The sequence below is a fragment of the Chiroxiphia lanceolata genome, chromosome 12, assembly GCF_009829145.1.
Source record: "Chiroxiphia lanceolata isolate bChiLan1 chromosome 12, bChiLan1.pri, whole genome shotgun sequence".
NCBI classification, from domain to species: Eukaryota; Metazoa; Chordata; class Aves; order Passeriformes; family Pipridae; genus Chiroxiphia; species Chiroxiphia lanceolata.
This window is the reverse complement of record NC_045648.1, coordinates 16,373,568-16,396,680: the sequence shown is the minus strand read 5'-3', so window position 1 is coordinate 16,396,680 and position 23,113 is coordinate 16,373,568. Positions and strand designations below refer to the sequence as shown.

The 23,113-nt window shown below is 48.0% G+C and overlaps 2 protein-coding genes across 8 annotated transcripts in view; both read right to left on the bottom strand.

The window, feature by feature from the left end:
- BBS4 (Bardet-Biedl syndrome 4) overlaps nt 1-8,793 on the bottom strand; it is a 35,849-nt gene extending 27,056 nt beyond the window's left edge. Inside the window, exons 1-2 of the mRNA XM_032700430.1 lie at nt 8,728-8,793; nt 6,785-6,836 (exon numbers count right to left, since the gene is read on the bottom strand). Coding sequence (XP_032556321.1) covers nt 6,785-6,836; nt 8,728-8,751 — 76 coding nt within the window. The 5' untranslated portion in view covers nt 8,752-8,793. The remainder of the gene's footprint in view (nt 1-6,784; nt 6,837-8,727) is intronic.
- Nucleotides 8,794-9,960: 1,167 nt separating this feature from the next.
- ARIH1 (ariadne RBR E3 ubiquitin protein ligase 1) overlaps nt 9,961-23,113 on the bottom strand; it is a 51,946-nt gene continuing 38,793 nt past the window's right edge. The window contains exons 9-15 of one of the 7 annotated variants that reach the window (XM_032700423.1): nt 22,724-22,795; nt 20,782-20,913; nt 16,025-16,155; nt 15,869-15,926; nt 14,836-15,108; nt 14,274-14,386; nt 9,961-11,487 (exon numbers count right to left, since the gene is read on the bottom strand). In XM_032700423.1, the coding sequence (XP_032556314.1) occupies nt 11,403-11,487; nt 14,274-14,386; nt 14,836-15,108; nt 15,869-15,926; nt 16,025-16,155; nt 20,782-20,913; nt 22,724-22,795 (864 nt within the window). In that variant the 3' untranslated portion in view covers nt 9,961-11,402. The remainder of the gene's footprint in view (nt 11,488-14,273; nt 14,387-14,835; nt 15,109-15,868; nt 15,927-16,024; nt 16,156-20,781; nt 20,914-22,723; nt 22,796-23,113) is intronic. The other 6 variants (XM_032700425.1, XM_032700424.1, XM_032700427.1 and 3 more) reach the window with 6 other exon arrangements.

Sequence of the window (23,113 nt, the reverse complement as noted above, 5' to 3'; positions counted from 1 at the left end):
TCAAGCCAGTTTTGACCACGAGTGCTGAGTGCTGAACAGAGACATGTTCTGAGCAGAGGAGAAACAAAAGATAGGGAAAACCCCCAAATCTAGGCTCTTCTACAGGACAGTTCCCAAGTCTCTGAGGATGCAGACACTGCACCTGGAGATGCTCAAGGACCCAACCCTGGCATGGCATCCTAACTCTTGTCTTCTCCATTTAAAGCATTTTTCCTGCCTGATGCCTTGTGCTCCTGTAGGCAGGACAGAGGCTGAGCTCCTTCCAGGTGCCTGTTTGCTGACACAGTTCCCAAATTTGGGGGGCAGAGCACACCCTCGCAGAGGGTTTTGGAACGAGATGCCTCATAAACAGCAGAGGTGGTCCGGGATACTCCCTCTGGCTCCTCACTGGCTCCTCCCACAGCAGCGCCGGGATGGGAGATATTCCCCCTGCAAACTGGCTGCAGGCATTCCCAAAATAACCAGCTTCTCATTAATTCCAGCATCAGGAGCACGGTGGTTTGGGGATTTCCAGTCTAATCCTTCCTTTGGCTTTAATTCCCATGCTTAGTCTTTCTCTGTCTACAGCGTGAGGTACTTTACATGGAAATTGGAACTAAAAGCAACGTAAGGAATCTGTAACAAAAGCTTTTCCTCTTAAAAAAGCAAAATAAAATTCCAACAGGGAGAGGACCACAATCCAGCCACAAGGGTCTTTGAAGCTTCCCACTCCAGGGGGAATAACCCCTAGAACCTCTCCTCAGCTCCTCCACTGCCAAAGAACAGGATGGTGAAGCAATTTTATAAGAATATTGATACACAAAAAAATATAGAAGCTGGTCTTGCAAACACTTCAGCACTTCCTACCACAAGACCCTATTTTTTTTGAGTTCTTCCAGCCTTGTTGCCTGAGGATGAAGTTTTCCAGGTGGGATGTCTTTCCCAGGATGAACACTTGCCTGGGCACCTTCACTCTGCCCTACAGCACGAGTGTCCTAACAATACAGTCTTTAATTACACAATCCCAGGAGCACACCAGGATTTTCACTCTGCCTGGTGAAAATGAATCACAGTCAGGCAGGGAATGAAATTGTTGAGAAATATAAAAAAATAGTGACTAAATCCCAGGGCTTCTGCAGCTGGAGACATGGGTTGGGAAAGGGGACGGGCCCTGGGAGGAGTGAATGGAGATCTTTTATTTAAAAAGCCCTCAGTGAGCCAGTCCTCATTCAGCAAGTGCCATCATTCCTGTGCCATGGATCCTGTTGGAGAGCTGGGCTAAATCACCAAAGACTCAGAGGCTCAAATTCCAGTTGCACAGACAACAGGAATTCTGACTCTTGAGTGAGATGCATCTCCTTAAAGTGGCTGAAAATTAAGATGGTGACTTGCCTTGGGCTTTATCCAAGGGAAAGGAGAGGAAAAGGCATCCTTGGGGAGGGATTCATCCCGAGACATGTGGCTGGGAGAGGTCAGGGAATGGCACCAGGTGGGCTGTGCACTGACTAAACACAGAGCACAGCTGATGTGCTGAGCCTTGTTCTACATCAGAGAGATCTCAGTGCAGAAAGACAAATCCCACCCTTCCTAAATTTGTCACTATTTCTATAGAATTATTTTTAAATTCACACCAGGAGATGCCATTTTATCTGTAGGCAGCACACCAACAACCTGGAGCTGAAGGCTTTAAATCAAAAGACACTTGCCTGGCACCAAGGACTTCCAAAAAAAACTTCAGAAAAATGAATTTACCTGATTTAAAAATTGGCTCTGAAGTGTTCCCTGCTGTGCTGCCTGCACAGGATTCCCTGCTCCTGTCAGCACAGATATTAATGTACACACACAAGAGGGCAGAGCTGTGCTGGCACATTCCAACTTAAATATGACCAGTTCTTTGCGCTGCAGGGATTACTGGGCTGTTATTTTGGGGAGAAGAGGATGAAGTGAAGGATATTATACAATTTAATGCTAATCCATTTTTTTAATCTCACCGTTCCAAACTAACAGCTGCATCAGATCCTGAGCAACACACACACAGAGCTACTCCCCACTCACCCGGAGAGATGGAAACACCCAGGTCTCTTACATAAAACAATGATGTAATTACCAACTAATCTATCTTAGTTAGAAACCACCTTCTTCCCACAAGGTTGGAGGTTCAAATGGGCTAAAAGATCTTGGCTCACACGTGGCCAAATGGAAAGGAGTGGGTATGGACAGATAAGGGGCTGCGCTGGCTCCTCCCGACCACAACATTCCCACCAAGGCCTTTCTTTCTGACACACTTAGAAGTATTAATTAATTTAACTCAAGGAGGTTGTTTTTATCTGGAGTTCTCAGGCAGCTTCACTCTTACAAGTTCAAAGGCAGCTTTGAAGCTGGCTCAAAGAATGGATTTCTGTTGATTTAAGAAAATGTATCAGGAATTCAGAAGCGATGGGCTCTGCAAGTGCACGGAATCGACTCCTCGGGGTCAAGAGCTCCTGCTGCTCAGGGTGCTCCAGCCACTGAAACACTCACAGAACCCCTCAAAATATCTGCAGGAGCAGGAGGGATCCCCACTGGCTCACCTGGGCGAGCAGGAGCTGCTCATCAAAAGCCACTTATCCACTTCTGCATGATCTGAACGTTGTTTATTATCCAAGAGCCACGCTTTGGGATTGTTTATCATCACCGAGTCACCACCCACCAAAGGGAGCTTTACTGCCCAGCAAACAGGCAACTGGTTTCTACTGGAACCCACTGACTCCCCTTGGCTTCAAGGAGGAGCCCACACCCCTCACTACTCGAACAGGCCAAGCAGTGCATTGCAATGGATCCATTTCCAGGGTACTTTTCATTTTTCACTTAATGCCTCCAAATGTTTTGTTAACAGAAAGCCTGCAGCATCCAAAGCCTGTCACTGGATATTAGGGCCAAGCTTGTGGTTGATAAATGGAAAGAAACAAAAGCCAAAGCGCTTTGCCAAAGGTCACAGTTAATTCCTTGCTTCAAACCCTAGAAAAAAACATACCTACAAAGCATCCAAAAAAATATCCCAATGCCCAGGCCTGGGAGAACACTTAATCCCTGCTAATACTTTTATAGGATTTTCACTTTGAAAATTATCTACCTGACCCTTCCTTGGGTAAATGTGGAGGTGGTTGGTGACAATTCAGAATTCTCCTTCTTCACAGCCTAATGGATTTCTCTCCCAAGTTCTTCCCAGTGATTCAAGTGAATTCCATTTTGCTTCAGTGTATTTATTACAGTGTGTACATACGTAGGATTCTACCTTGTCATTAAAACACCGTCACTGCAGCTCACAAAATCTGAGGTCTCACCTTCGTGTAGAAATCCAAATGAATTTAAAATGGTCCCATTAACCTCTGAACTGTTACGAGGCAAACATGAACTCAGAACTTACTTTCTCAATATGTTTTTCAGTGATTAAGGGAAATAAATTCAAGCAATGCTCCATAAAAATCAACAATACAAGCTGGTCAAAGTGTTTCTCTGCTCCTATAAAATGACTTGATTTGCCTGTGTGGGAAAAGGAAAGTGGAAAGATGGAAGACAGCCTATCTCAATTCCAAACCAGCAAAGCATTTAGGAAAATATCTGATTGATTTAAAATGCAGGAGGGAGATTAAAAGCCCATCCCAGCAGGCTGACATTAACTCCAGATCGCTCCAAGGAACAGAGCTCCCTTTATTCCCCTCGGCTGCCTCGGGACAAAATATCAACGCAGGCAGGGTTATGGATGTTGATGGAGCAACAAAGGGAATTGATTTTGGGAGCAGCTCTCCCCGTGGGGAGGAAAGGACAAACTAATGAATGGGGTTTGCTGCTCCTGTGTCACCCTGCTGAGCGATGCCTGTCACCACAGGAGGCTCCGAGGGGGCAGCACCGGTCCCATTCATTCAGAGTGTGGGATGGAGAGATCCCAAACCCAGCACCTCCCGCCACCACAGGGCTGCTCCAGAACCTTTAGACCTCCTTCAGCCTCTCTGAACACTCATACTCTTCCCTCTGGGCTGACCTGCCTGCAAGCCAGACACTCCCAAATCCCAACCTTTTGGGCTTTCACAGCCCAGCAGCCACACGATGGTTCAGCCACTTCACGAGGGAATTCTGCCTCCCAACTGGAAGTTATTGTTTTAGGAGTTATAAAAATAGGTTGTTAAACGCTGGCTCCAGGTTTCCATTTTTTCCTGGCTCACAGGCAGGATCACAGGAGGAAAGCAAGGAACAGTGAGGGGAAGCTGCTCCACTCAGGTTCAACAATATTCAGCATATTCTCACCTGCATCGGTGAAAACGTGGTTTTCTGGCTAAAGCAACAAAACCCACACGTGTATTTTGTCATTCCAATTATTTCTGACGACTTTTGAGATCCCATTCTCAGAAACACAGATTTAATACCTCACTCCTACCCCATACAAGCTGAGTGCAGCAGCGTGATGGTTAAAACAGGGCTTCAGCCATGACTTGGTCACACTCTGCCACCTCTGTGTGCAACCACAGCCAGAGTTATTGCCCCATTTGGGCACAAATTTCACCCACACCAAACTGCTCACAGCCAACCAAGTTATACCACGTGGCCTCTGCATTTCAGACCTGTTTGCATTAATGTTGGGTCCAGAAGACATTGATACTGGAGCTTTATCCTGCTTGAAAACACAAAGCAAACACAACAAGGCAAACTGTTGCAACAGAAAGTGGCCATTCAGTGTTTAAAAATGTCAGTTTAAAGTAAGTTTAGCAGCACTCTGCTGTTCAAACAGCACTGATGTAGCCTGGCTCCTTAAAGTTCACCGTAATTCTCCTCAGCCAAACTAAAATAGGATGAGATATTTAATTAAGATGTTCTAGGAGAATCCTATTAAAAAAACCCCACTGTCATGGGAAAAAAAGCTGCTATTCTTTCCTGCCAAATTCCACAAAAACATATACAACATTCCCCGGCTCTCCCTCCTCCCTCTCTTCCATGCCCCCAGCCCCTCACCCACGCACACAGGACACTGTTACATCACTCCTAGTACAAATCTTTTTGCTGCCCTCATTTCCCAGAGATTAACCATCAGGCAGCTCAAATCAGCTTTCCCTGCTGCACTGAAGTCAAATATTAAAAGGCAAAGCCCAGAGGCTTCCAGGGTGTTACAGTGGGAGCAGCCTGAGGTGTGCCAGGCACTGGAGATGCCTCAATTTACCTGAAGAGACAGAAAAGAGAATTACAGAAGTCACAGGCTGGATGACTTTTGTAAGTCACTCCAGTTTCCTTGGAACCAAGAGTTGTGTCAGCACAAAAGGGAGATCCAGAGACACAAATAGATGGGACTTGCACCAGGCAGAACAAGGTGGGGGATGTGGAGGGTGAGATCAGAACCATCACCTGCACAGAAAAGGATGGAGATGAACCATCTCCCTCAGAAGCCAAACAGCCTCACAATAACTGGTTCAAAGTGACCATTTTGGAGTAATTCCAGAGCAATCCTTGCTCTAAAGGACTTGATAGCCAAGATAAAATAACTTTGGGGGTTATTTTACTTGCATAGAGGCCCAAAGCAGCCCTGGGCAATGTACCAAAGGGGCCTGGGCTTGGGCTGAGACCTCAAGCCCTGTCTCCAGGACAGCCACACTCTGCTCAAGGGCTGGAATTCTGCTGCCAGGAATTCAGGGAACCTGAGCTCCACAAAACAAAAGCAAAGTGGCTTTTCCAGCTTCCCAAGGCCTCCGTGCAAGAGGAAGAACTCCATCTTTAGGCAGAAATGTCAGTGCAGTGCCCAGTTGCCAAACAAGCTCCTTTTTGATGCCAGCATTATCCCACAGCACTCTGCATCCCAAGGAATAGGGAAGATTTCCTCCCAAAGTGTGCTCTGACAGGCACATCAGGGCAAAGGACTGAGCTCCCTGACTGAGCTTTCCTGAATGGGATGGCTGGAATGGAAAAGGGCTGGCACTGGGAGCATATACTCTTAATTATAACATGAATTGATGGGGCCCTCTGGACACTTGAGAAAGGAAAATGAATTAAAAACCAGCCCAAAGCTCAGCTTAGGTAGGCACAGAGGCTCTGCAGGGCCCAGGTGTGTGCAGGGAAGGGGAACACAGCTCAGAGCCCCAGGGAAGGAAACACTCCTCGTGTGCACCGGGACAAGTCACGTCACAGGAACAAGGGAAGGGGGGAAAGGAGGGACTCCAACACCAAACTGTGCTGCAGGATTTACCAGGTCCCTCACAAAACAGCAGGATTTGGTCAAGTCTTTCGAACCAATAGCTGACATTGTTCCTGTTCCAGTTCAGATTCAATCAGGATTTCAAACTAATTAACTCGTTTTTAACATGAAAAAAACCCAATATCAACAAACAAAAGCAAACAAAGAATAATTAAACCCAGTCACCACTTCAAATCTTGGAAAACGTGACATAAAACACCCAAAAGGACACAATGTCAGCTTCCTAAGATCATTTCCACAGCAAGACACCATCCTGAAGAACCCAAACTCAACAAACCCCTGTTGTTATTTGAGAAGATAAATGAGCATCAAACTCATTAGCAGCCCAACAAGTAAGTACACAATAAAAAAAAACAGTCTCACAGATTATAAGCAAACATGATGCAGGCTGTGGGTGCACTAAGTCAGCCAGGAACAGCACTGAGCTCACAGAGACCCTAGGAAAATATTGGTATTCAGCAAACTGCAGTCTAGACAGTCTCCTCTTTTCCCAGAGGACATTTATTTCCTCCTAGACAGCTGCACACACTGCAAAAGAAATCTTAAAACCAACCTGCCCAAGAAACACAATCACATCTTCAAACAAACCTTTCTTGGGCCGGGGTTTCGGAGCTTCTGTAGCCGCCGGCAACGAAGGAACCTGGAAAGACAGAAAACAGGAGCACTAAATACACCAGGCAAGGCTTCCTGCAGCTCTGCTCCAGAAAATAATCAGAAAGGACAACTGGCAAATCCCAAAAGAGAGCATAAAAATAGCAGCATTGCTGCTGGACAAACTCTGCCCTGCCAAGCAAGGCTGAGAGTTCTGTTCCACGGGTAGATTAAATCGACCCCCTCACTGTGCAGCTCGTTCCCCTTCCGTGGGTTCACTGCTGTCCATCAGCATCCTGGAAAGGCAGCATTACCTTGCAAAAGAGCAATGCCCAAGCATTTAGGATGCTAATTAGAGCTCACACAGAAAATAAGTAAAAAAAACCCCATTTATTATAAAATATTTATGAAGGTAATTAGAGCAGAGCTGTTCCTGGGGAACCCCCCGGGCCCACAGGGGGTGAGGGCAGCAAACCTCGACCTGCAAACACTGCCCAGAGCTCCCAGGCCATGGAAGATAAATGCACTTTTTACCACTTTCTTACTTTGCATCAAAAATCAAGCCTTCCCAGAAGAGAAACAGGATTACACAGGGAAGCACTTTTATTTGTTTACTTCAATATCTGGGGAAGAAACACTCCTCACTACTCTTCCCCAGAGACAACACAGGATTTCATACACCTGTGTCTCCTCCCCTCTCCTTAATTAACAATCTTTTAAAGCACAGATTCAGTCAATCCTTGCTCCTTGCAATGTTTTGGGAACATTTTCTAATTGCATCATTTTTTACTGGAGATGGGGAGGATCAGAGATGCTGAGTACAGTACCTGAGACATGTAAAATAACCTAAGAAAGGCTCTTCCTTTTTTTATTACTGTGTACTTTTTCCTGTTTCCTACTAGTTTCTAAAACTTTATTCATTTTGCTGATTGTGAAAAGCTGAGTGGATATTTTCACACAATTCCCCAAAGCCAAGCGCTCATTCCTCAGCAGCAATAACCAGCACAAACCCCTCATTTTTTTGATCTGTTAAAAACTTTTTTTTTTAATCTGCACCCATCAATCCAATTCTAAGTCCTCTCACTCAGCACTGTTGAGACTTCCCAGCAGTTTCTTGTATTTCCTCCTCACCTGAGTTACTTTCTAGTCAGGCTTTTGTGCAGATCATTTCTAGATACACTGAACAACCCAGGCCTGGGGGAATTCACAGCAACCACCCTCCAGCACAAAAAACATCAGAAAATCATGGAGTGGTTTGGGTTAGAAGACACCTTAGAGGTGATCAAGCCACACTCCCCTGCCAGGGGCAGGGACACCTTCCACCAGCCCAGGTTGCTCCAAGCCCCATCCAACCTGGCCTTGGACACTTCCAGGGATGGGGCAGCCACAGCTTCTCTGGGCAACCTGTGCCAGGGCCCCACCACCCTCACACCCAACAATTCCTTCCCAATATCCCATCTAACCCTGCCCTCTGGCAGTGGGAAGCCATTCCCTATTGTCCCGTCCCTCCAGGCCCTTGTCCCAGGTCCCTCTCCAGCTCTCCTGAAGCCCCTTTAGGCCCTGGAAAAGGGTTCTAAGGTCTCCCTGGAGTTTCTCTTCTCCAGCTGAACACCCTCAGCTCCCTCAGCCGCCGCTCCCGGTGCTCCAGCCCCTTCCCCAGCTCCACCACCCTTCGCTGACACGCTCCATCACCTGCTAACCTATTATTAATATTAATTACTTCAAAATAGGCTGAATTTCCCTCATGTTTTTCATACCAAGTGTGCAAAGATTAAAAAACTCGCTCTTAACCTTAACCGCTCTTAACCGCTTAAAACACCTCCCGCCGCCGCCGCGCCTCACCTCCCTCCACCTCCGCTCGCCCCCCTCCACCTCCGCTCGCCCTCAGACCCGCCGGTCCCCTCTCGCCCCCCATAACCCGGCGGACTCTCGCCCCTCACCGAGGCGTCCGGCGGCTCCGCCATGGCCGCGGCGGGCCCGGGGTTGCCATGGCGACCGCCCGCCACTTCCGGGGCGGCCATGACGCGCGGGGCAGGGCGGGAAGGCGGCGGGAGGACCTCGGGTGTCCCCCCTCGCGTCCCCTTTGACGTGAAAAACACCCGAGAAAACACAGAAATGATACAATGTCCCTTTATTGGAGGGTTTTATTGGGAACCTCGCTAGGCGAGTGGGCGGCCAGGCCGCCAGTGAGGAGAGACGGCCCGGGAAGTGCTGCGGGGCCGCGGCCCCGTTCGCCCAACCCCGCAGAGCAGCAGCAGGGAGGGACCTTTGCGTGAGGGCTTTTGTTTATTCTCCTTTATATTCCCACAGCGTCCGGGGGGATGGCGCCCTCATAGCCAGGTAATTCACCTGGGAGCAACTGGAACCCGGAGGAGAGGAACGGCAGCGGGTTCTCCCAGAGAACAGGGTGTTAATTAGCATTAGCTTTAGGTTTGCCATCAGGATCGAGGATGCCACAGATCAGGTTTCCTTTGGGAATTACCGTTATCTTAAGGTTTGTCAACCGCCATCGGGATTCAACACACCACAGCCCAGGTTCCTTTGGCTTGCAGCAGGTTCTCCCACAGAACAGGGAGTTAATTACCATTATCAAGGTTTTCCAACAGCCACGGGGATTGAGGACGCCACAGCCCAGGTTTCCTTTGGGTTGCAGTGCCCACGTCCTCGGTGTGTTCCTTTTGTGGAAACCCAGCACTTGTGTTCTTCCACCTGCCCAGCCCACCGTGTGTTTTAACACACGGATGCAGAATTCCCACTGGGAAGCCCGTGCCATCCCACCCCTCCAGCACCATCAGGAAAAGCACAGGGAAAGAAAGCGGCTGCAGTCCCTCACATCTGACTTGCAGGTCAAATAAAGGGAAAAGCAGGTACAAAGGGATAAAACTACATCCCTGGAACATCAGTAGGTCAGTGAGGGAGCCAGTGTGACTCTGGTGCCAGCTGGAAGCAGCATTCCGTGTTCTAGCCCTGCCTTTTTTATTTGACCCCTTCACACCTTTGATCCCCCTGGAAGCTGCAGAGAGGCAGAAGGCTGGGAGGACACTTGCCTGGCGAAAAATACCACAGGAGGAATTCCTATACAGGAGTAAATTTAATAAAACCACCACCAATTGTTTACTTTAACATAGCTCTTGTTACAGAAATCATAAAAATGGACTCAGTAGCTAAACTCATTAGTTCTTTCCCCTTTTAATTGAAAAATACTCCGCTGATTTCAGCTTCTACTGCACTAGATGGAGTGTTAAATAGTTGCCAGGACAGGACGCCCAGTGAGTGAGCCCAAAACAAACACAAAGACAATTCCATCAGGTTTCCTTTTCAATGTTACGACTCGTTATAATGTAAGTGAAAATTAAAACAGCAAGGAAGGGTCCATTTGACAGATGAAAGGGGGAGGGAGAGGAGATCCACAGCCGAAATCTCGCCAGAAGTCTTTGGAGAAGTGGTGCCAAACACCCCTCCTTGTCCTGCCTCGGGATCCAAAATAAACCTCTAAACACACACACACTCACACACCCCCCTCCTCTGGGTTCAGAGCACGTGTCCTGCGTGCACAGGTGGGAACGGAGAGTTGGATTTGGGCAGGAAAAGATCCGGGGGCCGAAAATAAAACAAGGAAAAAGGCAAAGCATCCTGACCCAGAGCTCCAGGAGCTGCGAGGGGCCGCGTCCGTCGCCAGCAATGGATACACACACAGGCCCGGGGGAGGCCCTGGACAGAAAGGAACTGCAGGATAAGAGGAGAAACCCAACTGCTCTGGTAAAAGCCTTCCAAAAAAAAAAAAAAAAAAAATAAAATATATATAGATATATTCACTACACCAGCACACGCTTCCCCCACCCCCAGCCCAGGGAAAAAAAAAAAAAAAAAAGAACAAAACCAAACAAAAGAATCAAACTGAAAGAAAATGCACAGCAAATAGACATAATCTTGAAGATTTTTAAAGAATAAATATTTTTTTGTAATTAAACATTATGCAAACACGTGCCACGCTTGCTCTTTGTCCATGCATATGCGCTATATACAACTTTGAAAAATACTGTGTTGTCCTCTTTTTGTTTTAAAATTCATATACAAAGGTTGGTTTTTTTTTTTTCCTTGCTGTGTACCCCCCTCCTCCCCTTCCCAAAAATCCTCTTTACGACGAGCCAATAATCCACATTCATCCGTGTACTTGGGTGGCAGAGAGGAGGAGGGGGGCGGGAGAGCCACCCCCCCCTTACCAAAGTCCATCAAAATGGCTGGTTTGGACATGAAAAGCAGTGTCAAGAAACTGGTTTAAATTTCATCTGTACTACACACAGGAAAAGAAAGAGAGAAAAGAAAAAGGAGTCGGCTTGGAGGATGAAGCTACGTTACAAGTTAAAGTTGGAGGGTTTTTAGTGCGTCTGTCACACTCTTGGCCGCCTAGAATACTGTTGTACAATGGTTTATCTACCTTTTTTTTTTTTTATTACAATATAATTTACTTAATTTTTCTGTTAACAAAACAGAATCCCGGTACTACAGACCAGCGGTGTAAGAGGCGGAGCAGCGCCCTGGGTGGGTTTTATTGGAATTGCATGAGCACTCTAAGATGGGAAAGGGTTCAGAGTTCATTCCTGCAGGGCCGGGCTCAGTCCTCGATGTACTCCCACAGGTCCTTCTCATAGCCTTCATGCACGTGCTGCAACAAAACCCTCCGTCGGCTCTCGCAGTATCTGCAGGGAAGGGGGACAGCGTGGAAAAGGCGGGTTAGGAATCACGGAGCATCCCTGGGACCATCAAATCCAAACCTACATCACGCCTCGCTTCCCAAAGAGGAGCTCCCCCGAGGAGGGATTTTGTACTTGCAGCCCGTTAACAGCCCTAATTAAGACTCTGGTTACTCCAGTCACTCAGCTCCAGGTCCCTCACTGGAAAACCAGTGTGTAAATCGGGAGTTTTCCAGGCAAAAGTATCCCCACAGTCCCTACAGCTGGGAAGCCTCCAGGAATAACTGGAAAAGGAGGCAGCGGCTGGGGTTTGTGGGGACACACAGAACGGGACGAGCTCTCCTCAAACATGGGCTGGTGCCTGCTCTGAGCCCCATCAGGACAACAAAAATGCAGGAGTTAGCTTGGAAAAACTGTCTGGAAGTGCTGAAAGCCAGGTTGGATGGGGCTTGGAGGAACCTGGTCTAGTGGAAGGTGTCCCTGCCCACAGCAGGAGGGTCAACTGGATGGTCCTCAAGGTCCATTACATCCAAACCATTCCATGATGAAAACCTCAGGAATGCTGACAGTGGAGATGGAAGCAGTCCAAAGGGTTACTGGTCTCCCTGGAGAGCAGGGTTTACCTCACATCCCTACACCTGGCTCTCAGATGGACACCACACCCTCAGGGTCTTCCCACCTACAATCACTGAAACAAAGCTGCACATAAAACTGATCCCAGAGTCTGGCCCAGTCCTACCAGGATCACTGACACTGAGGAAAAGGGGTATCAGAGAACATAGCAAAGGATGTCACAGCCAACTAAAAAGATAAAAAGCAAAGAAACATTTAAAGAATTCAGGTTCCAAGAGTTAATTCTAAATAAGTAGCAGGTGTTTCTGGATTCAACCTCTTCCAGCAGCAATCCCAAAGTCTGCAGCACCTTTAGGAATGTGGGGGACACACCAAGTCTCAGTGAGAGTTCCCAAGGGCAGCTGTGGGGCTGGTCTGGCAGCACCCAGGCTCTGAGGAGAGAAACTGGAACCCAGGAGCCAAGTGACCAGTTACCAGTTCCTGCTGGGAATTGTGTGGTTCAGTTTCCAGGCAGGTTCCTGGGTCAGGATGGTGCCTGAGGGGCTCTGGCTGCTGGGAACCCGGATTGCTCAGCAGTGGTCACACATCCCTCAGGAGGAATCTCCCAGCAGGGAGCTATCCCTGATCACACCAGGCTAACACCTGGTAGGAATTCCTCACCTACCGCTCAGTATCTGCTCACACTGATGGATTTATCCCAATACACCAGTCCTGGCTTTCCTCACTGCTGTCAGCTGTTGCAACATAAACCCTCGTATACAAAGTCCCATTGATTTTCGGGAGCATGTGATGGCAAACACACACAATTTCTGCCTTCCCAACTTTAGTTATTTTCCTGCTGGGGGGAGGGAGGGGTGTTAATCCTGTTTTCTAGAAATGTCTTTGCAAGCAAAGAGATCCAAACAGCTGAAACCAAACCAGCCCACAGGGCAGTTCCTGCAGCTTCCCAGGGCTCTTTAAACCCAGCTCGATGACATCCTGCTCCCAGTCTTGCATCAAAGAACACCGTGCAGGACATGATTAAGACATGACTGAACTAGTTAATGAGGGACCTGCACAGGCTTGACAGATGAATACCTTCTTCCCAGAAATGTGAAGGCAGGTTTGGGATACTGTTTCTAGGCTATATTAGGTTTTAATTTCATCCCTAGAAGAGCATCCAGGTTCAGAGGACTGAAGTGAACAAGCAGCTTGATCTGAAATGCCAACTGAATGGTGGCCTTAAAGGGTAAGTTACAAAATGTCTCCAAAGAGGAGGTCAGGTAAGTCTTTGGCAGCACAGCTGGGGCTGGATGACTCGGGCAGGATGGGCCACAGGCCCACCAAAGCTTAACAGCTCCTTCCACTCCCCACAGTCCATTAGTCACCACGACTCACCCTACTTTGGATTTTTTCTTCCCCCTAAGCCAGGCATAACAAATTCAGTGACTTTGGCAAAATGCCTCAGAAATGAAAGCCATAATCCTGTGACTCATCCGCATTTTCAGCTTTGTACTTTTCCACTGTGCAGAAGTGATTCCCCAGGGACTGCACAAAGCCCTGGCATCTGTGTCACCTGGCCCCTAGTCCCCTGCTCCCCTCCTCAGCTGGACAGGCTACTCCCTCCCTCTTCCTTAGGGACAGCTCTCCTACACCATTTTGCACAAACGGATCCTGCAGATGATTAAAAGAGCTGATTGCTCCCTGCTGGCAAACTCATCCCAGGCCAAAGCTGGCAGCATGGAACAACAAAGTCACTCCTTGTTCTTTGGCCCTCGCTGTGCAGTCCCACCCTGGTCCTGGCCATTCCCACATGCTCCTTCTGTGCAGGAACAGCAGTGCACGAACAGCCATTGCTTCTGGTCACAGGATTTTTTCCATTCCGGGGTTGGATCTTCCAGCTCCTCTGTGGAGCAGATGGAAGGCAGAGCTGGGAGCCTCTCCCCAGGCTGTCACCTCCCCCGGGAGCTGGTCCCAGCAGGGGCACAAAAACACACTGCCAGCCTCTGTGTGAGGCCTCTCCATGTGGATCCAGGGGCTGGGCAGGCTCCCGCTGCTGCTGCTCCCGACTGGTTGCTGGTTGCTGATCCCAACGGATGGCACAAGGCCAACAGCAAACAGCTTCCCAGGGATGTGACTCTGGAGAAAACTGTATCGTGGCAAGTGCTCAGGCCACTGCCTGTCACAGGGCATGGCAATACTCAGGCAACTTTGAGAAAGAGGAGTATCCCAACACAAACCTGTACTTATCCTGTACTTTCTGCTTTATGTCTTGCAGCGAATCTTGGGATATATCTCGCTCCAGGTACCCAGAAAGCACCTCTGTAGCATTCTCTAAGTCTGCTTGGTTATTCTGCAAAGACAAAAGAAAAATAGTATTTGGGGGGGCTAAATATATATATATATTTATATATAAAATATATAATATTTTTTCTTCAGCACAACTGAACAGTACCAAAATAAAAAGTGGGATTAGATATCAGGAATCACAGAATTATGTGTGTTGGAAGGGAGCTTAAAGCTCATCTCATTTCACCCCCTGCCATGGGCAGGGACAACTTCCATTAGACCAGGCTGCTCCAAGCTCTGTCCAACCTGGCCTTGGACACTTCCAGGGATGGGGCAGCCACAGCTTCGTGGTTCTGTGATTCCTCCAGCAGACAGCCCTACACAATATTCTATTCCAGAGAATATTAACACAGACTCAATTTGGTAAAAGTGGGGTAAAGAGGTCTCCAAGCATTAAATCCCTATTTCCTTAGCTTTGCAATCTGAATCCCTGACAACCCCATTTTCTCCTACCTCAAAGATAATGGACTGATTATTCTTTTTGAGGTAGAAGGCAAAGACGTAAGTGTACATGAGTGTGGCACGACACTGGCAGAGGACGTCGACTGCTTTCTTCAGGAACTGCACCTCGATCCACGACATGTTGTGCTGCTGCATCTCCTCCATCTTCTGCTTCACCTGAGCGTAGAGCTTGTGCTCGAAGCGCAGGCTCTGCATGTGGTTCATGTAGCGGTTGCAGTAGAACAGGTACCTCTGCAGGGCTGCTCGGGATCGCTGTGTTAATTCCCATTAGGGAGAAAGAAAACAAATAGTTAAAACAAAGTAATGGCTGCAAGAGAAGTAAACCCTTCACCAGGCTCTTCCTGACCCGCACACTGGCCTTCCTTTCCCGAGGAGTTTCCTTTCCTCTCACGTTCACCAGACGAATTCGTGCGGCCCCGCTGACCCCGACACTGGAGGTGACAGCCCAGCCCCTGTCTCGCTGGCACAGGGGACTTCCTAGCACAGCTCTGACATCCTCACTCCCAACCTTGGAAGTAATTACAGGCACACTGCTAAAGCCTGCTCACGTTTGTGTTTCAGCCACTCAGCACTCAGATGCTTCCAGAGTCATGACAAACAGTGAGAAGAAGATTTTATCTTTTTTTTTTTTTTTTTTGCTAATGAAGAATTCTAATTAAACAATTACTGTGCTCGGGTTAAGAGGGCAACCTTAGGTTGACTATAGAGCAGGGAAAGACACCGTGTGCTAAACAGTGCAAGAGAACCAAGATGACTCAACACGCTCTCGTTAATCTTATTTTCTTCACACTGACAGACCAGCTGTAAAAAAATAACACCACAGGCATGGTTCAACTTGTGTGTTGTGGATGTACAGAGGTAGCACACACCAGCAAAGCCATCCCTATCTTAACACTGAAAGACTTAACTGTCCCTTAGATTTGTGCCCAAATCCATGAATTTCTCCAGAGCAGCTGTGTAGGTTTACAGAAAGCACAACCACAGGGCTGGTGATCTCCCTCGTCACCAAAGGTTATGGACTCACCTCCTGTGCATCCCTTGCTGCCTTTGCATCATCCTCATTGTAGCGATTACAGTTGTACCTGTAACGGGGACACCGATTCCACAGATTTCAGTCCAAATCCATGCCGTTGGCACCACGACCTCCTCGCCCTCCAGCAAGGCACGCTCCCGAACTCACCAGGCAGATCCGTGGGGCTCCCAGGGGCCCAGACACACCCAGCAGAACTCCGCCTTGCAGTTCTGGTTCCGACAGACCATGTGGTTGCAGCCCCCGTCCTTCTCGATGGTGACGTGGCATTTCGGGCATTCCTGTCCACAGGACAGAGAGCACCATTAGCAGGGCAAGCACGGGACCCACAACAGCCTGGCAACTTGGAAGGGTTTCCATGGCAGCAAGAGAGAGCACATCAAGTGAAATACATGATTTAATTCTTCCCTTTGAACATCAAGATCCTCTTCCGAGTCAGGCCTTAAAATACTTCCAAAACTGGAGCAGCTAGATAGCAAAAATAAGGAATAACACATTTTATCTTTGCTGCTCTCACAGTGGTACACCGGATGGGTCACTTCATGACCTTCCCCAAAATCCCAGCAGCAGCAGTGGTCTGGAACAGCCCAGGGAAGCGTCTGGCTTTCCTCACCACCAAGTGTCTGGTCCACGCCACGCTCAGACTGAGCTGGTATCACGCTGTTACCAATCCGAGACACCTGCAGCTGCAAAATGCCATCCAGAAAGGATCTGAAAACATGCAGCAAGAATCTAGTGTGCTTCAAAGAACCTGCTGTCAGCTAAAAAGACACTTCTCCTCCTGAGGTGTTTTCCGCGTTTCCCATCAGGTCCCTTTTTTCCCCTTCATGTGACACCTCACTGAAGACTTTTCCACAAAAGCTCACATGGGGTTTCCCTTTCGGGTGAGAGGCCTTTGACAAATGTGAGGATCTCAAAGAGCAGCAGTGCACTGGGAAATATCTGGGGAATAGTTTGGGATTTTTTATAACACCAATATCACAGTCTCGATGAGCTTAGAAATCAACAAATCAAGAAAGCAGCAAATGCAGAGGAAAAAACACCAACAATAAAACCTATTTAGGCCAGATCTGCTCATCCCACAACCACACCAGCCTTCATGGAGTTTTTGCAGAAGCCAGTTTTGAACTACAAGGCAGTAACAAATATATCCAAACAGATAATACACACATCTGTAAATTCAGCTGCAACTTTTGGGTCAGAAGCTTGTAAAACCCCCTCCCCAGCTTGGAGCACATCTTTGCTGATCAGAGCAACCAGTTCCTACGCTGGCGTTCAGAGAAATTCTCAGTAAAGGGAGAAACCAACTCACACAATCACTCAAGAACTGCTATCTTTACACAGGACACAATCCAAGAGGTTCCTGTTCACCCACTCTGAGTGTCCCAACTATTACTGCTTTTCCACAGAGTTTGCCTGTTTGTATTGTCTGGGACAGGAGAATTTACACACCGAACCAAAGGGTTCAAGCAGCAACCGAGGACATAAAGGGTTTTTTCCAGGCCTGCCTCCTCCTGGTCATCTGTGTTTGTCCTACAGAGTAACTGTACTACAAACTAAGTGAAGCACAGTAGCTCCTGTGCTGGCCCTCTCGGGGGCACAACACCGAGCTGTCCCCTAGAACCCTCCACAGGATGGATACTCAGCCAGGCAAGCTTTTCCCAATTAGTCACTGCAGTTCTGTGAACTTCACAGTCAAAATACCATCTCCTTTGACCAGAGCACCTATTTTCCTTTTGCAGGCAGCCCTCTTCCCTCTACCAATCCTGCACCAACAAGTCAAGACTCAGATTCAGGTTTATCCCAACAATATCCCTCCCGGCTGAGAGGATCCCTGCTCCATATGCTCCTCAGCCAGGGTGCCTGTGGCTAACAGGTACAGACAGTGACACTGCCCTCGTCCCACCATGATGGCCCCAGGACACAGAGCCACGGGTGGTTTTCAGAGCAGACGGTGGTTGCAGAGCTGTGCAGCTCTTCCAGGCACATCCCATCTGACGAGGTGCCGACGTCCGCGGTGGGAGACACGGCTCATCCAAACAGCTGCTGTGATCCCTCCTGCTCAGCAAAATCCCACAGCTGGAACACAGGGAGGAACGGTTCCCAGATGACCTGCCAAGCTAGAGAGGTGCCATGGGGCACGTCCACACCACCAGGGTGTGAGGCCACCTCGCTCCCAGCGAGGCTCAATCAGGAGCACAGAAGTTCTGCCCTCCTGGCTTTGAAGTGGGATCAAGCTTTCCAGGGTGTCCTTAGTGCTCAGGGCTTCAAGCTCTGGGATGCAAACTAGGACAAAAAGACCCTTCCAGTGCCTAAAGGAGCTCCAAGAGCTGGAGAGGGACTTTGGACAAGGGCCTGGAAGGACAGACCAAGGGGGAATGGCTTCCCACTGACACAGGGCAGGGTTAGATGGGATACTGGGAAGGAATTCTTCCCTGTGAGGGTGGGGAGGCCCTGGCCCACGTTGCACAGAGAAGCTGTGGCTGCCCCATCCCTGCAAGTGTTGAAGGCCAGGTTGGACAGGGCTTGGAGCAACCTGGGATAGTAGAAGGTGTCCCTGCCCATGGCAGGGGGTGGAACAAGATGGGCTTCAAGTTCCCTTCCAACCCAAACCACTCCACGATTCTGTGATCTAATTATAGCCCTTTTCTCACAGGGAATGCCATCCTTTCCAAGCTCCTGTCAAGCAAAGCACAAGCAAGAGAAGTGACACAGTACAGGCCCACAAAGCTGTGTAAAAGTGTAGAAGTTGAATATGATTAAAAATTAAAGCCATGAAATGCACAAACTAAAGAAATGCTGAACACCAGTAAAAAAAAAAATCATAGCTACTCAAGCCACCAACACAACAAGTGGGAGAGATTTATAGATTAAGGAAGATAGGGAAGGAAGATCTTCCTGAGAATTACGGCTACACAACAACATAACAGCCAGCAAATCAAGTTACTAAACCTGCAGAGTATTCTGCACATTATCAGTCATACCAGGACGCAGAAGTGACCTCATTTACATTGTTCCACCCAAACAATTTCATGCTGTGCCTGGAAACAAAAGTCTGGGCAAACCTGGCAAAGGAGAACAATCCTGATTCTGTCCTAAAAAAACCGCCATAAACGTCAGCTGCTGTTTTATAAACAGGAGGCTAAATAGAAATACATTTCTTATTTCAGGGCAGGTGAAAGAGATTAGTCCTCTCCAGAACTCCCACTGATGGCCATCAGCCTCCCAGCCATGTTCACAGCAACACCATCACCTCTAACCCATCCTAAAGAGAAAGAATTCTCTAGCACCACAGGATTTCTTAATGCTTTTCAACAAAACCCCAAAATGCTGAACTTAATTAAGGTTAGCACAAAGTAGTACACCCTGACAACACCTAGAGTCACAGAGCCAAGCTTTTTTAAACATATTTGAAACACCAGCTCATCCGAGAGGAAAAGATGGCACTTGGACACCTTTGGAAAGATGCTGTTCACACCCCGGCACGGTGAGAAACGAAGGAGCACAGTTCAGTGCTGGGGAGGATTGTGAGTGCTGCCAGAGCTTCCACGCCTCAGAACAAGTGTAGGATTTCCAGAAAATACAGAGGGAGCGTGTGTTCAGACATTAAAAAGTGACCTGAAAAGGGAGAGAACTGGGTTTGTGCCATTTTATCTCGCTCAGAGGAGAAAAGGGCCAATAGTTTCTTTGGAGGAAGAAAATGTGCCTGGTTTGTACATCAGCCATTCAAGCCCTGTCTAGCCCGGAAGGTGACGATGGGATGTGCCAGGAGCCAGGAGCAGCAAGGCTGGGGCATTTTCAGTATCAGATGAACAACTTTCATTAACACCAATTTAACTTCAACAATAAACCCCAGTGCCTTGGGTGAAGATCTGCACCGTTAGTCTTTGTTCTTCTTCCTTTAGGGGATTAACATCGCTGACACTCAGGTTTAAGACCAGTTTCCCCTCCTCCTTTTAGGCTACTTTCAACCAGTCTTGGTACACCTTCAGAGCCCAAAATAAATGCACAAATCCAAGTTTTCTGTAGTTTGCACTCCTCTGAATGTCCACTTAACAGAAGTAATGGATCTCTGTGGTTTCTTTATTCCCAAATATCTGAAACCTGCCCAGTTTAACTCAAGAAAAGAACTACTGAAGAACCAAGTTTGTCCAACAAACTGAAAAAGAAAGAAATGTGCAAATCCTTGGATTATTCAACCCTGTTCTTCAAGAAGACTGAGAACTACAGGCTTGATAAAGAACTTGTATTGCCTTATCTCAACTTTAAATTAATTTAGTTAAGCTGAACTCATGTGAAGGTAGCTTAGTTTAAGAAAAAAGCCATCTACTCCAGCACAGTGCTGCAAGGGCTGTATCTTTTGTAGAAGTAGAAGGAATTTAGGTCTCCTAAGTGCAAGTAAATGAATGCAAAAGGATAAAAAAATTATATCGGAAACCACAGAACTCACTACTCAAATCTCCTCGTTTTTCATTCAGACCATTCTACATAATTCATCCAAAAATGCATCACATCATTCCAGTTTGGGAACAGAACCCAATTCAGCTGGGTTTCACTTTTCTATTCTCTAACATAACAATTGCCTAATTTTCCTTTCCCATTCTGTCCCCCAGGACAAGCCGGAACAAATGTATCTCACATTCTCCGGTTGCAGAGGATTAGCCAGATTTCAAGCCCACATTCCAGAGGATTGGTATTTGTCTCTTACACCTTCATCTTGGTACAACAGGAAGTGTCCTTTCCTGACTGGAGCCCACATGGGACAGGGCTGCAGCTCAGCCTCATGCCTGGATGGCTCCAGAAAGCCCTTTCCAAAAGCAAGAAATGGCAACGGAGCCCGTAGTCACAACTGAAACACTTGGAGAGTTTTTCCCACTGAAAATGGGGATTTTTGCATCTGATGGTACCTGATTCCTTTCTACGTTCTTCAAAATGAAGAAATTCAACGCAGACTTTGGGCTCTGACTCTCAGTCCCTGAAGCCAACAGCTGTGCAGGCACAAGACCTGCCTCGACGAGCATGACTGCCCTGTTTTCCTGCTAGGAAAAGTACAGAGAGAGAGAAAGGACGGATGGATGCGTGCTCCAACTGTGCAATTCCCATCCCAGCCTATCACTCATGCTACAGCAGGACAGGCTTTTCCTTGGTTCCAGGAGGAACTGTGCTCCTCTCAGACATGCCCTTGGGTTTCTCCGTGGCTCTGGCCAAGGCCCAGCAGGAACTGAGGCGGGAAGAGGGGCTGGCTGGGGGACTCTGGGCCCATCCAGTTCTCCAGGGGCTGTGAAGCCCCCATGGCACATGTCCCAGCAGCCAGAGGGTGAGATTCCCACCTTCCCCACCCTGCTGCCCACAGAAGGCAGAGATCAGCACGAGGGGTGGGTTACTCTCCCTGCCAACTTTCCCCTCAACCAAATCCAGCATCAGTTCAGAGGGAAGAACTGTCACATTGTCCTTCAGCTAATTCAATGGATACGGATACCACAAGACTCCAGGACAGTTGGTTTTTCCTCCCTGTTGCAGCCTGCACTCCAAAGTATTTCCACATAGGAGTGTCTTGGAAGATATTAGAGGAAGTAGCTTAGACAGTGCTGTTCAAGGACAACAGCTCTGCTGCTCACACCAGACTCTAGGAACTAATGGAGAAGCTGGGCTGGTGCCAGATGCCACCCTCCTGATGGGTGTTGCCCTCCCAAAAAATCTTATTATTCCCAAGGCAGGGTCAGGTACAGGATGGGAAACCCAAAGATCCTCCCCCTGAGGGGCAGCAACAGATCCTGAGGGCTTTGACAGGCAAAATATGGCTGTGACTGTTCCAATGTCCCAAATATTTGATACCCAAGGCTAGCAGTGCTTACACTCAGCCTCTTCTAAGCTATTGGCTGCTCTTCCTCAGGTTTAATAGGAACAGGACCTGAAGACCAACAAACTCTGATCAAATCTAGTTCAGTTCTCGAGCCATGATGGGACACACTCAAACAAAGGCAAATTCCCTTTGTTGTCAATGTGCAGGCTCCAAGCAGGGACACACAGCCCTCAGCCCACGGGACACTGCCCAATTCCAGCCTGATTCTAACTGCAGGATGGGTGTTTCTCTTTCACCATAATGCAACATTCCAGTTCAATGAAAACCAGGCAGGCAGCCCCAGAAAGCAGCAAGGCTGCTGCAAACAATGCCATTAACCAGTTACACAACAGAGCTAAGAAAACAAAGCAGCCATTTCCTCACTCCCTCCCCACCTTCCTCCACCCTCAGGCTCCAGCCAGGAGCCCCGGGCTTGATCCTCACCCCCCAGAGCATCTGCTGCTTTTGTTTCCTTGCCACCATGCCAACCCTGGCTTTTATTCATCCCAAAATTATCAAACCCTGAAGTTTCAGGCAAAAGTTGGGCTAACTAGGATGAAGACATTTACATAATAAAATCTCAACCAGCTGTTCTGCCAGTCCAGACCTGGAATGCTGCCCAGAGGAAATGAACCACTCCGGAGGCCAACCCCTGGGATTCAGAGGCAGATGTAAGTGATCCCAGCAAACCCAGCACGGGTGGTGGGAACATGTTGCACACATGGAGCGAGGCACAGGCTTGCTTAGGGAAGCCACTGGTGCCAGACAGGAGCCCAAACACCTAAATCTCGAGCTCTGGCTCTCCAATTAACTCTTTCTTCTGAGAGCAAAATGCCACTGAACCTGAAGGAACTCACCTGTTTGCTCTTCAAACAAGAGCACTTCAGTGTACTGTACATTTTAAGGCTTGCTCTTAGCATGGAACAGAAAAAAAATCCTAGTGCAGAGGAATTTGCTTGATAAATCTATATAAAAATCTATATATAAAACATGAGAAACCCCCTCACCTTTGTGTTGGCTGCAATCCAATTAGAAGTTTCACTGTCATCATCGCACTTCTTAATCCATTTCTTTAACCACTGTCAGAAAAATGGTGAAAGAACAGAGTTAAGTCTAAATAGAGGAACTGGAAATGTTCCCAAGGCACCTGCTTGCATTAAGGAAAGGTACACACAATCACATGGGAATAGGGGGGGTAGGTGCTGGGAAACTGTGCAAATAGCAGCTAATTTAGGTGCAGACAGTTCCTGCAGCACCGTCCTGATCCAGCGAGCACGAGCACCCCCACAAACATCTCTGCAAACTCATTGCTGTTCTCCAGTTGAATCAACACAAACTTCAGGGTGGACTCTGAAATAATAAGGACATTTTGGTTCCGAGGTGGCCTAATTTTGACC